This window comes from Pyrus communis, chromosome 12 (genome assembly GCF_963583255.1).
Source record: "Pyrus communis chromosome 12, drPyrComm1.1, whole genome shotgun sequence".
Taxonomy (NCBI): Eukaryota; Viridiplantae; Streptophyta; class Magnoliopsida; order Rosales; family Rosaceae; genus Pyrus; species Pyrus communis.
In genome coordinates this window covers 18,741,501-18,757,701 of record NC_084814.1, presented here as the reverse complement: position 1 = coordinate 18,757,701, position 16,201 = coordinate 18,741,501, and the positions used below count along the sequence as shown (strand labels likewise).

Genomic DNA, 16,201 nt, shown 5'->3' with positions numbered 1-16,201 from the left:
ATGTATACTAGATACGGATGAATACCGCATACAATGAATAAAAAATGCAGTATTCACTTTTAACTCTCATATTTCTTGTTGGAAAAGTTAAACCAGTCCACGCAAGGCAAAGGGTATATTCTCATTTTTAATCCTCTGCATACAATCACAAATTTGAAGGTGAAGACCATATATTGAAATGGATCCTGACCTTTCCCTGAGCCGAACAAACCAAGATGATGAATTTACAAAAGGTTAGGTTTAATTTATGGAGGAGGTGCAGCCTGCCTAAGTTTTTACAGAATCAAATCGAATCTACGCCTCAATAAACGAGGAGTTCTAATCCACTGTCACAAAAATTAAACAACTCATATGTACACTGGTATTACATTTTTCGGATCCAGCATGAAATCCCAACTGGGACTTCATCACGAAAAGCCGTCAAAGCCGTAGGGCAGCTGCAACAGCGTCACGGGAAAGAAGGGATGGTGGACTGAAAGGCTTCATGGCCACATTGAGAGCCTTGATATCAGACCAAACAGTGCAAACAACGAACAATCACGTTGCCCCGGTCTCATCATCCGAACTAGTAGAGGCCTCACTTCCTCTTACCGGGCATGCTCCGCCTCCCTGAATATCATCCTCAGTGGACATGCTTCCCTCGGTGGAATTAGAAAATGACTGTCCAACATCATCGTCAGTAAGCATATCTGCCTTCCGCTTCTCCCTGACATCCTTTATTCCTTTTCCCTGAAGAGCCAATCTCCTACGTTTTCGAGCTTTTCTCTTGCCCTTGGGGTAGTCCTCTCTCTGTGTCTCAATGCTTTTACCATCCAACTCCTTTGGATTTTTTCCCTTGCCATATTCATTATCATCTGAATCTTCAGCATCTGCTTTTCGCCTTTTCCTACTAGAATTTGTCTGCTACAGAGATAAAAAAAACATGAGAAAATGTATAGTCCTAATTACTGCTGTTTTCAGCAAAATAGGAATGAGAGAACACTGAGCCACAATCTGAACATTTTATTCTACCCGAACTACACAATGTCAGCTCCTTATTATGAGCTTAATTTGTCCCACATCCATGTCTCACCAAGTTCACATGGGAAGTTCTCTTGCTACACCAGTTTATTCCAATTATCAGGTGATTGATTAATTACCCACACCCCGCCCCCACCCCAAAATAAAAAAGAGAAACATGTAAAGCACATAAACGACCATGGTTGAATATTGACAGTTCATGTTTTTGGTTCAGCAGTTTTAATAATTTGGATCATGCAACAGACTTTTGCAATGAAATTAGTAAAGGATACAATAAAGCATATGTGCATTGATTAAACACAAATGTGCGTATATTGATGAGGATACCTTAGGACCACGATCAACTAACCGAGCCCATTCATGTCGATTTCGAAGGCAATCAAGAACAGCCTGTGAAGGACTTGTGTATGCATAACGCTCTCCATTATGCTTTCTCAGGTTATGCCAGTGCTGCAAAAAGAAACAAGAAAGGAGAGAAAAAATTCAGATACATTCATTGTTCTTCACGCACTATGGCGTACTACAATTAAACAACAAGAAAAATTTCAAGTATTCTTTTGAAAGCAACCATACCGGCATCACAGCATTACAAAGCTCCTCATATGTCATGCGTCTGCCTTTACTCATAATCTCATTTATCAAGGCTGTACAAGGAAAACACAATGAGCAAATAATGAACAAAATCTAAGAAGAAATGGGAAACCTTACAGAATTACAGCTACCTGGTAATGTACGATGAATCGGACCAACTGAGCCTGTATCATCATCAGAGACATTCCTAGGCGAACTGCGTACAGATGACACATTGCGATCATTAGCCTCATTGGACGAAGATGGTCCACTGTTTGCAGTATGAGTGGAGGAAGAATGAATATTCTTCCTGCCAGAGAGTACCGCTGCCGAAGATCCATTGTCCTCCCTCTTACTAGCAACATCTGATGCATCTTGTCGTCTTCGATCTGGAGAAGATGATATTCTGCCCGTCCTTTTAGCTTCTTCATCATGTTCACGTGAACTTCGGGACCCATCTTTAGGTGCATCCCTGATTTTTCTTCTAAAGACCTAGAGATTGTATTAATGGGATTAGTTGGCACAAACATGACTCAGATATACACGAGTGCAAGACATCCTCTTCATCAAAAGATGATAAAATCAACATCATATTTTTCTCAAAAGATGAAATAAGTTTGACATCTTACCGAACTGTGATCCTTTCCTCCAGAATTAGATGTACGCTTCATTAACGTGCTTGTTGCACTTGGAGAAGTCAATTGAGGTAAGCTAGACGCATTGCGAACACGTGGTACACGAGGTACTCTCGGAGAACTGTTGAGCTCTTGATGCAAAAGCATAGCTATCTGCCAAATTCCCAATAAAATATTTAAGATGTCATCCCAATAACTTACCAGCAATAAAAGATAATAAGATAAAGAAATGAAACTTCTTTTCTCACCTCCTGGTCACTTAATTGTGCCTGCACACTTGGTGGTGCAGGGGGAAAAGCAGATGGTGTGTGATTCTGATTAGTCTTAGATGAAGTTGTATGGTTGAACTTTTCACCTCTTTGCAATGCACTAGAAGCTGAACTCTTATTTTGTACATGTAAAGCCTTCTGGCTGGGCAGTGATCCAGCAGGCTCACTAGATCCTGAAGGAACAGCAGTATTCCCTGCTGGAGATGTCTTGGAAGATGAGTGATGCACTGAATCTTTTGATTCTGATGTGGCCCCCTTGGAATCATGATTCCTGCTCAAGTGTGAGGTTTTCAGAGTAGAATTTGTAGAGGATCTGATATGCTCTTTTACTGTTTTCCTTGACATATTGTCCCTGTCTTCGTCCAAGTTGTCACATGAAGCACGATCCTTCTTAATGCTAACATTACTTTCAGATATTACTCGTTGCTTCGAAATTGGATGAGGATTCTGAGCATCACCAGATTTTAAGTTATCAGAAGTGGATGATATGGACACTGCAACGGTGGATGAAATGGCAGAAGATTTTCCAGCACATGCTATTGTTTTACACTGACTGGGTATGGCTGGAGAGTTTAACATAATTCCATCTGGTTTTGAAAGCTCTTCAGGAGACCCCAAACTGTGTTTGGGATCTGCCGGACTTTGTTGCAGAGCCATGGAACCCTCAGAACCTTCCAATTCCTGTTTAAGTTGACAAGGATCACCAGATAACTCATCGCCCTTGTCTTTACGAGAATCACTAGCCGCTTCTGAATTTCTGTCAGCACCAAGCACCTTATGGTCACTAGATAGTGGGCTGTTTACTAGTACCTCATTGATTCTCAGACTTTCAGACATGTGATCAGAAGATACGCTGAGATCTTTTGCATCAGCATGAGGAGAATGCTGAACTTTCAATGAGCTACTACAATTCTCATTATGTTCTTCTGTTTTCAATTTAGAATGAGGTTCTACAGAGATCCCACCAGTAGAATATTGAATCTGATTCTTAACTTCTGAAGCAGCGACATCTCCAATCAGAGGTTGCACATCCAACGTGTCATCTGCTGTCCTATCTCCCTATGGCACAAGAAATGTCAATTCCAAAAAATTGTTTTGTCTCAAATCTGAAACACTTATAGATGTCTATGTGCACAAACACACAATACACATGTGCAGTCCAATGAACTAGCATTAAATAGTGCCAAACTCAGTAGTCAAGAAATGTACAAATCCATTTTGTGCATAGAGAGTTGATATTGATGCTTATGTGTATGGTTTCTTTTTTTCCTTGTTAAAAGGTTTACTATATGCTTGGCATGAAATTCCAAAAATTAATTGTGAATAATTCAATTATCCATGGTGTATAAATATAAAAAGAAAGCGGATTTTGCAGTAATAGTTCCATTACATGGATGAATGGTTAAATAAAGCAACAAAATACTTAATAAACACTAGCAACCGACTAAGATGAGTATCAATAAAGCGTACCTCTTTCTTTTCAAAATCAGCTGCACCATCATTGTGCTCTAACAATGAAGCAACAGCATCAATAGTTTTGGTGAGAGTGAGATTCTCCGGCACTACAGGAACTTGGTGGCCGACCTTGTCTTCCTTCAGTCCATCACCAATTGAAATTTTCTGTTTACGCGTGTCAGAAATTAAGGTTTCTGACAAGTGTTTTTCAACAGTAGAGTCTACTGGAAGACAACCATCTGATGCAGGTTCGCTGACCATGGAATCGCTAAACTTCTTGCTATTCTTACTCTGAATGTCACCCTTGGAAATCTTCGGACCTCTGTCCTCAGAAAATTCCAATTGTTTTGCATCACTCGTGGGTGTAAACACTAGTAATAAAAATTAAAACACAAAATTTGGAGTCAACAGATATTTTCCCATCATAAAATTCTTGCCATGTAAGTTGACCAAGGGTTAATATTCTTGCCATGTAAGTTCTCAAAACCAAAAACTATTATTTTCCCATCATACAAGATAAGTATAACAGAAAGCGTCCAAGGCACAGAAAATCACCTGATTTAGAAGATTGTGCACCTCTCTTCTTTGCATCAGCCTCTTTCTCAGCGGCTCTAGCCTTCTTCTTGCCACTCCGATCTTTGGATGTCCCCAAATCATCCTTTTTCCGCTTGCCCGAATGTAACACAACAGGCCGAAGTAGACTTCTCTCCTTCTTCACACCACTCTGAGCACACCTAAGATCAACAGCTTCATTATCCCACCTTTTCCTCTCTTTCAAAGATGCATTCTTGTTATACCCCCCATCCTCTGTTCGGCCCCTCGTCCCCACCAAAGAAGCTACTGGGTTTGCCAACATACTCTCCTTCAACAAGGAGAACAGAACGCCAGCACCTCTATCAACCGGATTCTCATTTTCCTCGTCAAATTTAGCATCATCCTCCTTCTTCTCGTCCCAACAAGGGAACTCCCTATACTGAAAATTAAACTTTTTGGGGACATACCCAGTAGACTTCCACAGCTCCGGAGTAAAAACCGATGACAACCCACCAAATAGAGCAGGGTCCCCGCCCGGGATTCCCTGAACATGCACCCTCTCCTCCATCGGTATATCAGTCCAAAGCCGGAAAGGCCGCCTGGTAGGCACATTAGGCGGATGTGCATAAGAGCTCTCCATCCTCACAGTCTTCGTCGGAAGCTCAACCAACAACTGCGCAACCTCGGTTTCCTCACTATCATTCCTATTGTTCTTACTCTTACACTTATCACAAACAAAATTATCATCTCCCTTCACATACCTAGAGCACCGGGTGTGCACCCAAACGCTACACTCGTCGCAATTGACCATCTCTTCCCCATCGTCAAAATTGACACCGCACAGGCAGTCCACGGTCCACGACCCGTTAACCCAGTCATCCGGCGGGTCCGAACTCTGAAGCCGGTGCGACCGACCCTTCATAGCTACAACCTCCTACCCTCCAAAACTTAAAAACCCCAACTATCTCTGCAACCAAACAAGCAACCCCCTACACTTAAACCTAACCCTAACCCTAAAATCCCAATTCCCCTAATTCTCAATCCGGATGCATTGTTTTCAAAATTTCAAAAAAAACTACGGATTCTTGTAAATTCTATGCAATAAATCACCCAAACATCGAAAGATTTAGGGATTGAGAATTCCGTTACCTGGAATCTGGAAACCTCTGACCTCTGGCTTCTGGGGATCTCTGTCCGTAGCGAAGAAAATGGCTTCTTCTTCTTGCGGAGGATTGAGCGGAACTGAAAGAGAGAGAAAGCCAGTTTATGTTTTTAATTTTGTTTTTCTGAGTTTTGTGGATTTTGTGTTTGGCGTCCGTGGAGTATTGACTCATTCAGCCGGCTCGGCTCGTTACGGCTCATAAATATCGCGACTCGTGGAAACTGGAAAGACGAGCCGGGCCGTGGTTTGTCGGAGCGTTCAGACGACTTTTGAGACGCTGCGTTTCGACTCGCAATGGGAATGGGTCTCATTGGGCTTTGGGAATGGACAAACTGACGGTCCGATGGACCTTTCTTTTCGACCCACATGTCAATTTTTTCGTCTCTCGCTTTTTTTTTTTTTTTTTTTTTTTTGGTAATTTAATTTTGTGTGTGAAATGGGTGGTAGCGTTGAGACAAAGCCACATTACGATTTGCGAAGCATCTTGAAGCACGTATCAATAATTTTTTATGTTTCAAACTCATTAATTTCGTATTTTATTTATTGTTTCGCTCATCAATGTGATCATTGATGTCAAATTCCGCTAAAAAATCTGTTCAAATGCTGGATGTGAAACTAAATTGAGCCTATAAAACCAATCATATGACGTTGCATGAACTAAATTTTATTCTTATAAATATTTTAAAATTTTAAAACAATAAGAAACAAAAAATAAAATAAAATAAAAGAAATAAAAACTAAAAAAAGCACTCTTCCTCTCCCTCTCTACCCGAAGTTACCTCCTCCCCAACTCACCCTCTGCTAATTAGTTGCAGGGGTTGGGGCTGAAGTTGCCTCCCCATTCCTGCATTCTCCGACCCAATTCAGTCCCAACCCTTTCCAATCGTGATTCCCACCTTCACTCGCCACACTCTTCCCTGCCACCACCCTCTCCCCCGCCATCACCCTCTCCCCCACCACCTAGATTTCCCAAGCCCTTTCTCTCTCCCTCCACCACATCGTCGCACACCTCCTCACCCACCCAAGTTTCCCCAGGCCCTTTCTTTCCCCCTTTCCCCCTCCACCGCGTCGTCGCACACCTCCCCACCCATCCCAGATTTTCCCGACCCGACAGCGTTACTTTTAAGTTGATTGATTTTATTTATAAAAAAAAAAAGTCTAAGGCGTTATGAAATTTTAAACTATTTTTCTTTTTAGATAAAGAAACTGATTTCTTTTATTTCATTCACATGGCATAATATAATTGGCTATGTAGGTCCACACGATTTCCATGTCAGCAAAGTATAACAAAATGAGATTACAAAGACCATATTGATGAATGGAGAAATAAATAAGGGACGAAATTAATGAGTTGAAAACATAAAGAGCGAAACTATCACTTAGCTAAACATAAAGGTGCATTTTTTGATTTAAAAAACCATTTCATATGCTAACGCAAGAGATTTTTATTGGTGTATGTGATATATGTGGTTTATGAGTGGTTGGACCTGCTCCAAAGTTACTTTTTAAGATGTTTTATCTTGGAGGGTCAGTAAACAAGATAGTTCGTGAGAATTTTCTCGTTAGACGATTAAGAGTGGTATGAAAGTTATAATGAAATTCTCATGGTGAGTTGGAATCTAATTTGAGTGAGTTCAATTATTAAGTATAATATATGAGTCTCGTTTTAAAAATAAAAAAAAATACTTGGCCATTCACATCGTTGCAGCAACAATGTCAAAAGAAGCAAACTTAGTGGTTGGATTTCTCTCTTTACTATGGTAAGAGAGAACTCTTTGTCAACAAAAAAATTAATGAAAAGACGATTTGTTCTTCTATTCATAATTCAATAAAAAGTATCAAAAAGAAAAATCATGGGCTGGTGATAATTTCGCACAAAATTTTTTTACTATTTTTTTATCTTCCCGCAACCACATGTGCTAATAATAATTTTTTTTTTTACAAACAATAACATTAGTAGATTAAATAATTAAGCTGTCTTCAAAACTATATTTAAAATATTTATTTATGTACCATAGTTAATTGTCATTTGTTATTGTCTTCAAAACCATCATTTGCTTTACTACAAAATTTAATCTTTCCTTTGAAACCAATCGCCCATGGATGCTGCAATAATGACTAAAAAAATTATCTATCACGCCCCAATAGAAATAAGAACAAATTATTTTTTTTAACAAAAAATAAGAACAAATTATTAATTTTGACCGTCTGCCAACCACAAAGTAGGAAAAAATTAAAATTAAAAATTTGGACACATAAAAAATGTACAAATGTACAATGAAGTACCAATATTCATATCATCATGGGAGCATATTCTTCTATATGTATTATTGAAGGTTCCACCTACATTTTAATATTCGAACCCTCTCATGCCCAAAAGTCAAATTGGAGGCCATACATCCTTTACTTTTGGATAGTAATATTCACACGTTCATTTTTAATTTTACATATTTTTCTTAATATTTAATCGTTAGATCAAATGAATTAAAGAAGATCGAGAATAAAAAATTAATAAAAATATACGAGAGATAAAAATAAGAATGTGAATAATACTATCTTTATTTTTTTCACTGCGAGGTAAACTTGTTCTATCAGTATAGGGTAAATGAAATAAAACATTAACAGCAATTAGAAATGAAAATTCTTATCAATAAAGTTTCACTTTGAACGTGCAATTTATTATTATTTTTTTACAATTTTAAATTGTTCCGTTTAAAGGATAATTCTTTAATTTTGTCAAAATTTTAACGAATTTGCAAGGTATGGCTGCATGAGAGGTGTTTTACATTGATGTATGATATAAATTGTTAAGTATGAATTTAATAACTAAAAGCACATCAAAGAATTCTACGGAAATTAACGAGTGAATCTCAATTAATTGAAAAAGACATCAAAAGCCCTGCTAAAATTTATCCATTTATATATTTTTTGTAATCAAAGAAAAAAAAATTAAAAACTTAAAATGATAAACGAATCAAATCTTCTCATTTTATCTCTTAATCCCTCACTATTTCTGATTATTTCCCCCCTCTCCATCTTTTATCACTTCCGTCCACCCCACCCACCCCAAATTCAATCTCTTTTTTTTTTTTTTCTCGACTTTTCAATCCCTAATTATGAATTGGAATTCGAAAATAAATATGGATGTGAATCTTAAATCCAAATTTGGCAGGGGGAGAAAGAAAGAGACAAATAGGAATAAAGGAAGGTAACTTTCCCAGGGACAAAGAGTTAAGGAGTTACCGTCATTGTATATGGTGCTTGGTTGTGGTTACTTTCAACTGGATTAGGCGGGAACATTCGTTGATGTTCTATTTTCCCTAAAATCTCCACGATTCAATCATTTTTTATATTTATTTTATTTAAACTTAAAACTGTTAGGGATATCTAGGAATATAAATGGGTGAGAAGAGATTGTTTGATTTTTGTGAACATTTTGCGGTGTGAGAAAATAAGACTTTGGGTGTGTACAGTACTCCCATATGTAGGACTAGTTTAGTATTGTTGTGTTTAAAAAAAAAAAAAAAAACTGCTTTCAATGTGTTGTGAAAATAAACCGTTATAAAATAAAGTTGTTAAGTGTTTGATAGATTCTACTTTTGCTTTTATATGCTTTTTTAATTTCATTGACAACGGTTTAAAAAAAACACTTTTATTTTATTTTACCAAACACATTTAATATTTCAAATTTTTTAATAAACTGTTTTTTTTAAAACACCACAATCCCAAATCAATATGTAAAAAAAGTCCAATTTACCTAACATATGCTTCACGTGATAATTTTGTTGGAAAAAAAAAATTCGATCAAATTACTCCCTTGGATTTTATACTTTTTAACCACGCGTGAAATGCAAAATAACACAAAAGCCCCTGCTGTTCCCGCTACTGTAAAAATCCAAATAGTATGGAATAGTCAAAAATGAAGGCCTCCAATAAAATGATCCCACACAATCAATCGCCTGCCCTTCCTCCTAAACCTCCAGTCCCACCCCACCACGTGTCCACATACCCCCTGCGGTACATCCATGATCATCATCATCACCATCACCATTATGCGGATGCGTATGCATGCATGTATGCATGACAGGAGATCAAACAAAGAGGCAGTACATTTGAGGAAGGGGGGAGAGAGAGAGAGCAGAGACAGCAGAATCTGAGTTGAAGAGCCTCCTAAGACGATGTCGTATTGGAATTGAAGACGATCTTCACAACTCTGAGAGAAAGAGAGAGAGAGAGAGAGAGAGAGAGAGAGGTTTGATCCAATCCAATCGGAAAAGGAACCTCCTTTTTCGGTTCGTCACTCTCCTTCTTCGCTGACAAAAAAAACAGCTCGCAGAGAGATAAAAACAAAACCCCCCCCCAAAAATCACTGCCCGAATTTCCGAGTCGTTTTTATAATATTTGGGTTGTTTTTAAAAACTGTTTTCATTTCGTTTTCTCCGTAGTAGTGATCTCGAGGCGCGATTGTTCTTAGGCTCTGTCTGGCTGTTGATCGACCCATCAAAGAATTAATTTTTAATTACTTATTTAAAATACCCATTTCAGAAAAAGGGAGGAGAGAGAGAGAGAGACAGGAAAGGAAAGAGAGAACTATGGCAGTGGTTGAGAATGCAGGGGTGGAGCTTGGGAAGAGCGTGGGGTCGAACTCGGCGAATCGGAACCCGGAGACTGCTACGACGCAGGACGGCGGTGTTGTTGCCGCATCCAACGATCAGGATCAGTCCAAGCTTAACAGCGCCTCCGCTGCCCCTTTACGGCACCGCATCGATCAGAGCATGTACGTGATGGTCACGCCGCCCCCCAGTGGAAACGGCAACATCAACGGCAACGGCCAGGTGGTGGCGGCTCAGCTGGGTTGCTTTGATCACGTGGCGAGTCATCATCATCAGCAGCAGAGATCTAACGGCGGAGATTTTCAGATGAGTAATGGGGATCATCGTCACGACGTGGACCGGGATATGAGGGAGTTGAGGGAGCTCTTCTCGAAGCTCAACCCCATGGCGGAGGAGTTCGTGCCGCCTTCACTGGCTAACGGCCATGGACTCAATGCTGGGTTTGTTAACATGGCACTGATGATGCAGAACGGGAACAGAAATGGACAAGCTAATGGCTTTCCTGGTCGACGGGTATGTATAAGACTTCAGCTTTTCTGGGTTCTTTCCTTTTTTTATTATTTGTTTGGCTGCTGAGAAAATGAATGGGAAAATTGTGTATTGTTTGGTATTTTGTGTTGGTTAAGTTTTTGGAGAAGAATTAGGGAACTAAATTTAATGGGTGTTTCTATTTTGCTTTCCTGTTTGTTTTTTTATCAGAGAAACAATCAAGGGAAACGGAGAATCAACAGCAGGACTAGTCTAGCGCAACGGGAAGATAGAATCCGAAGGACTGTGTACGTGTCTGACATTGATCAACAGGTACAAATGACCACATTTATTTCCTTTGGTTTGTGATTAGCATTTTCAATTTTGGTGCATCTGAGACTAAAATTCTGGTCTTTTTGGGACATAGGTCACTGAGGAACAGCTTGCAGCTCTCTTTGTTACTTGTGGGCAGGTAATGATCTTCGTTCGAAGAGCTCTGTAATTGGTTGATTGTCAATTCTGGTTTTGAATAATTTCACTTTTCTGTTGCTGAAGGTTGTTGACTGCCGAATTTGTGGTGATCCTAATTCTGTTCTCCGTTTTGCCTTTATTGAGTTCACCGACGAAGGTAATTTAGATGGTGTATGCGGAGATCATGTGGCTGCATAAGCTTGAATAGATGTTTTTATGATTTATGATACTGATTGGTTGATCTGCTTGTGGTTTTTCATTATGCAGATGGTGCACGAGCTGCTTTGAGTCTGGCTGGGACAATGCTTGGATTCTACCCCGTTAGGGTGTTGCCCTCTAAGACAGCTATTGCGCCTGTTAACCCCACATTCTTGCCTCGGGTGAGTCTACTCTTTTGTGACAGTTGCAAAATTCTGAACCAGAGAAAGTTTTAGCCTTTTGGAATCAATATGTTCTTGCATAGTAACTTGTTTATCCATTTGTATTTTGGTTTCAGACTGAAGACGAACGTGAGATGTGTGCAAGAACTATCTATTGTACAAATATTGACAAAAAGGTAAGTTTCTTGGAATTTTTTGTCATTGATGTGGCCCAAGTTGTGAATTCTAAAATTTTACATGGCTGTATTTGTGCAGGTTACTCAAGCTGATGTCAAACTCTTTTTTGAATCTGTCTGTGGAGAGGTTTGTGATTTCATTGGAAGTTTGTATTTTACATTTCATTTTTGGGCAACAATGCTATTATGTCATTTACACTCTAATGTATTGGACTATTCATGAGGACATCTCTTATGAATCTGATGCAGGTTTATCGTTTGAGGTTACTAGGGGACTATCACCACTCTACTCGCATTGCCTTTGTTGAGTTTGTGATGGTAATTGCTTATTCCTCTACACTCTGCATGCTGTTTTATTATTTTACTTATCGTTATTTGGTTTATTTTTAAGCCATGACGACAAGCTCGGTATAAACGTGGATTATGTAGTAATACATGGAACTCTCTTATTTTTCCAGATTAGTATTCAACCCTTGAATGCATCTCTGATTTTCACTTTACAATTGTGACTAATGTTCTAAATGATGCAAAGCATTTGCTATTTAAGAAATCATTTGCTACTTAAAGGAATGGGGCTGTAGGAATATTCTTTGAAAATCTGTGTTGTGCGTTGAAGTTCATTCGTCTCTATCCTTTCTGTCATGAAATCATTTGATAGGATATTTTGAGGTCTTTAGTTTAGTAAAGGCCAAGTATGTGGTTCATAGAAGGTTAGTTGGTGATTGTAAATGATAGTTTATGCATCCGAAGAACTTAAAAACTCGTTGGGTGTCTAGGATTGGTTTGAAATAGATAACCCACTAGTTTCAAGGTATGTTGAATGAAGAAATGAAAAATTGTATCCGAAGAACTTAAAACTCGTAAGTTTCCTTGGCATTATCTGTATGTCTGGGTATAAAAGGAGATGAATTATGTTAAAAGTGGAAATGAATTTATTAGATTTTTTTGCCTTTTTGGGCTGAGAATGTACAGGATCTTGATTTTCTTGGAATGGGTCAGATTTGAAATCAGAGACGTCATGTGGTAAACTGCCAGAAATTTTAAACAGTACCATTGTCTGAGCAGTGGTTGCTGACCATGTCTCATAGATCTTCTCCTGTGCTCGTACCTTTGTTTGTGAGGTGGTCACTTATTAAGCGTGGCTCCTTCTCCTTCCCCCTGATTCTTAGGTCCTGTTTTTGGTTTTGACTAGTATATCTTATTTTCCTATTGTTGCTTTTACTTTCCTTTTTTGCCATTGTCAAACAACGTTTTGCCGTAGTCATACAACGTTGTTCTTGCATGCCCTCTCCAGCCCATGTGTTTATTATGGAGTAAGCTTATTTCTGCAGTACCTATCTTGTGATATCCAGCTTATTGGAGGGAAGACTTTTTAGGTCTTGTCAATTTAGTTATGTTTCATATTCTTAGAGATTAAATTTTTTGTGCATTGTGGAACGGACTGAGAAGCTTGGTTGCTGCTTAAGAGAGTATATTTGGAGAGTGGTGGTGTTTCCAAACGGTTTATTTTTGTTGGCGTTAATGTCCAACTGTGATGTTGAAGCAGTTGATGCCTTTCAGCTCCACTGTCAGAAACAACTCAACAAAACCCAAGTTTCTGTGTTTCTCCTCTGGGAAAATCTCTGTCGGGTGATGCTAAAGTTTATGTTAGGTTTTTCGGGACAGAAGGTATGGGTAAGGTAGGATTTGTATTGCTTGAGTGTTGATGTATGCATGCTGGGAATATTTTAGTGGTTGTGAAATTTAGGGGAACGAGAGCATGTAAGGACGTTGGAAACATGCATTTCTTAGGCACACTTCCTGATTTATATGGCAACAGATGAGTAGAAGTAAATCAAAAGATTTGTTAAGTGGCTTGAATCATGTATGTAACCCATAGCATGCATGTTCTCCAGAAAGCCTGCAAAGATACATCAGTGAAAGCCTGCAAAGATACATCAGTGATGAAGTTGGATTGCAAATTGAGTTCCGTTAAACTTGATATCCACCTACATAGTCATACACATAAAAAATAGAACTCCAGATTCAATGCTGCAATTCATTAAAGTAATGTACTTCCATTCCTGCAGGCTGAAAGTGCAATTGCTGCTCTAAACTGTAGTGGTGTGGTTTTGGGATCATTGCCAATCAGGTAAGCCGCTTTCCCTCATTCCACTCGTCCAACCATTGCATGCTTTTTGATCTATATTCCGACTGGAGTTTTCTTTGTTTTTCCTACCCCTTTGAGTTATATAATTTCGAGATAAGCTTCATTTTGGTATATTAATATATGGCGTCTTGTACAAGCAGGGTAAGTCCTTCAAAGACACCTGTTCGTCCACGCGCTCCTCGCCTTCCCATACATTGAGTCATCTTCGGCATCCCAGACTGATTTAAGTATCCAGCTGAAATATATTAAATACACATACAACTATGTAAAGATGTTCTCCGTGCCTCTCTGGTCGTTGCGTTTTGTCGCATACTTGTCCTCGGCTTTCTTGGCCTTTGATCTTTTGTTCTCTTTAGAGGTTTATTATGATGTCCTGGACTATAGAGTTGGACAAAAAAAACCTTGAGGCTTAAATGACGATTCGATGTATTATTCCTTTTGGCTTGGTCCGGTCCTTGGACTAAGCGTTGCAAAGTAGTTCTTGACGACACATGAAGACCCCCCTTTTTAACAGCCCTTTGTAAGCTCAATGAAATGTGGTCCTTTTGTTAATGGCTGCCTGGATTGGATCTGTTCATATTTCATGGATTACTTCCTCTCCGTGTTGCATGCATATACATACACGAATGTTTACGCTTGCGAGCTTGCGAGCACACACGAGGCACGCCCGGACTGCCGCATTTTACTGGGATGTGTTGGAGGAATGAGGATTCTACCCCATATTTTGTTCTGTCTTGAGACAATATCAGCAATGCTTCTTTTTCGGTCTGAAAACACAGTATTTAGGGAATTTTTATTTAAACTCATCTAACATCTTTCTACACTTAACTTAATTTTAAATATTAGTTGTCTATTTTACCCTATTGCATAATTACTATTCAGTACAAAATGAAATTAGTAATGAAAATCAAATTTATCAATACACCCACATACTATAATTAAACCCTAGTATCACCTTTTGTTTATCTTACGTTCATTCCGACTAAAATCCTAATAATTCTGATAGAGAAAAATAAGTTTTTCTATTGATGGATGGTGATTTTGAAGTTTTCAATTCTCCAACTAAGGTATGACTCAATTTATGGATATTTTGTTTGTTTGCTTCTTTTTTGGATTAAATTTCATACTTTTTATATTATATTGTATTTGTTTTTCTCTGCCGTCTGTATGCGCCCCAAAACACCAGTGCAATGACTTTTGATTGGTATTGCAAAGACATAAAACTTGATTCTTGGTGCAAATAAATATTGCTCAACCTTAACCACGAATTAGCGGGTGGCATGTCTTGCACCTTTTTTATTTGAAATAGCTCCAATTTGTTTATGTGTTTATTAACGTAGTAGCAAAACACCCAACCCTATGTCACTTTAAAGTTTCTTAAAAAGTACATGAAAATGCTTAATTTAAAAAGGACTAAATTGGAGCTTGCATAACATTCTCTTGGCAAATTCAAGTCTATGGAATGATCTCTTGGATCCCAAGTCCATGGATGGGTTGTGGTACTAGAAAGAAAAAAAGTAGCTGTGACATCCTACATCACCCAGGGGAGTGATCCTTATATGTATATTCCTATCTCTACCTAGCACGAGGCCTTTTGGGAGCTCACTGGCTTCGGGTTCCGTAGGAACTCCGAAGTTAAGCGAGAAGAGGGCTAGAGCAATCCCATGATGGGTGACCCACTGGGAAGTTGCTCGTGAGTTTCCAAACAAAACCGTGAGGGAATGGTAAGCCCAAAGCGGACAATATCGTGCTACGGTGGTGGAGCGGGCCCGGGAAGTGATCCGCCCCGGGCCGGGATGTGACAATTTGGTATCAGAGCCTAACCCTGGCCGTGGTGTGCCGACGAGGACGTCGGGCCCCTAAGGGCGGTGGATTGTGACATCCTACATCACCCAGGGGAGTGATCCTTATATGTATATTCCTATCTCTACCTAGCACGAGGCATTTTGGGAGCTCACTGGCTTCGGGTTCCGTAGGAACTCCGAAGTTAAGCGAGAAGAGGGCTAGAGCAATCCCATGATGGGTGACCCACTGGGAAGTTGCTCGTGAGTTTCCAAACAAAACCGTGAGGGAATGGTAAGCCCAAAGCGGACAATATCGTGCTACGGTGGTGGAGCGGGCCCGGGAAGTGATCCGCCCTGGGCCGGGATGTGACAGTAGCCATGAAAATGCTAGTCCTATACGGCATATGCAATTATAGAGGGGCACAGGACGCCTCTTTGAAAGAAAAAAAAAACATTCGATTAGAGATGTTATTTTATAAAGGGAATGAGTGTAAATATACTTTTACATTTTGAAT

The 16,201-nt window shown here is 39.2% G+C and overlaps 2 protein-coding genes across 3 annotated transcripts; one reads left to right on the top strand and one right to left on the bottom strand.

Moving 5' to 3' along the window:
- Positions 1-223: 223 nt before the first annotated feature.
- LOC137710661 (probable GPI-anchored adhesin-like protein PGA55) lies at positions 224-5,764 on the bottom strand. 2 transcript variants are annotated; one of them, XM_068449746.1, is made up of 8 exons: positions 4,505-5,764; positions 3,965-4,320; positions 2,474-3,553; positions 2,220-2,378; positions 1,743-2,082; positions 1,594-1,664; positions 1,348-1,470; positions 224-903 (listed from the first exon to the last, which is right to left on the bottom strand). In XM_068449746.1, exons 1-8 carry the CDS (start codon positions 5,403-5,405, stop codon positions 538-540), a joined length of 3,396 nt encoding a protein of 1,131 aa, XP_068305847.1. In that variant the 5' UTR covers positions 5,406-5,764; the 3' UTR covers positions 224-537. The 2 variants fall into 2 exon arrangements, with proteins under 2 accessions (XP_068305847.1, XP_068305848.1); XM_068449747.1 differs by having other exon boundaries at positions 224-900.
- Positions 5,765-9,784: 4,020 nt separating this feature from the next.
- On the top strand, positions 9,785-14,479 carry LOC137710808 (polyadenylate-binding protein-interacting protein 11-like). The gene is made up of 10 exons (XM_068449938.1): positions 9,785-10,771; positions 10,958-11,059; positions 11,154-11,198; positions 11,282-11,354; positions 11,465-11,577; positions 11,694-11,753; positions 11,833-11,880; positions 12,003-12,071; positions 13,823-13,884; positions 14,043-14,479. The coding sequence occupies exons 1-10, from the start codon at positions 10,238-10,240 to the stop codon at positions 14,098-14,100; spliced, it is 1,164 nt and encodes a 387-aa protein (XP_068306039.1). The 5' UTR covers positions 9,785-10,237; the 3' UTR covers positions 14,101-14,479.
- Positions 14,480-16,201: the final 1,722 nt, after the last annotated feature.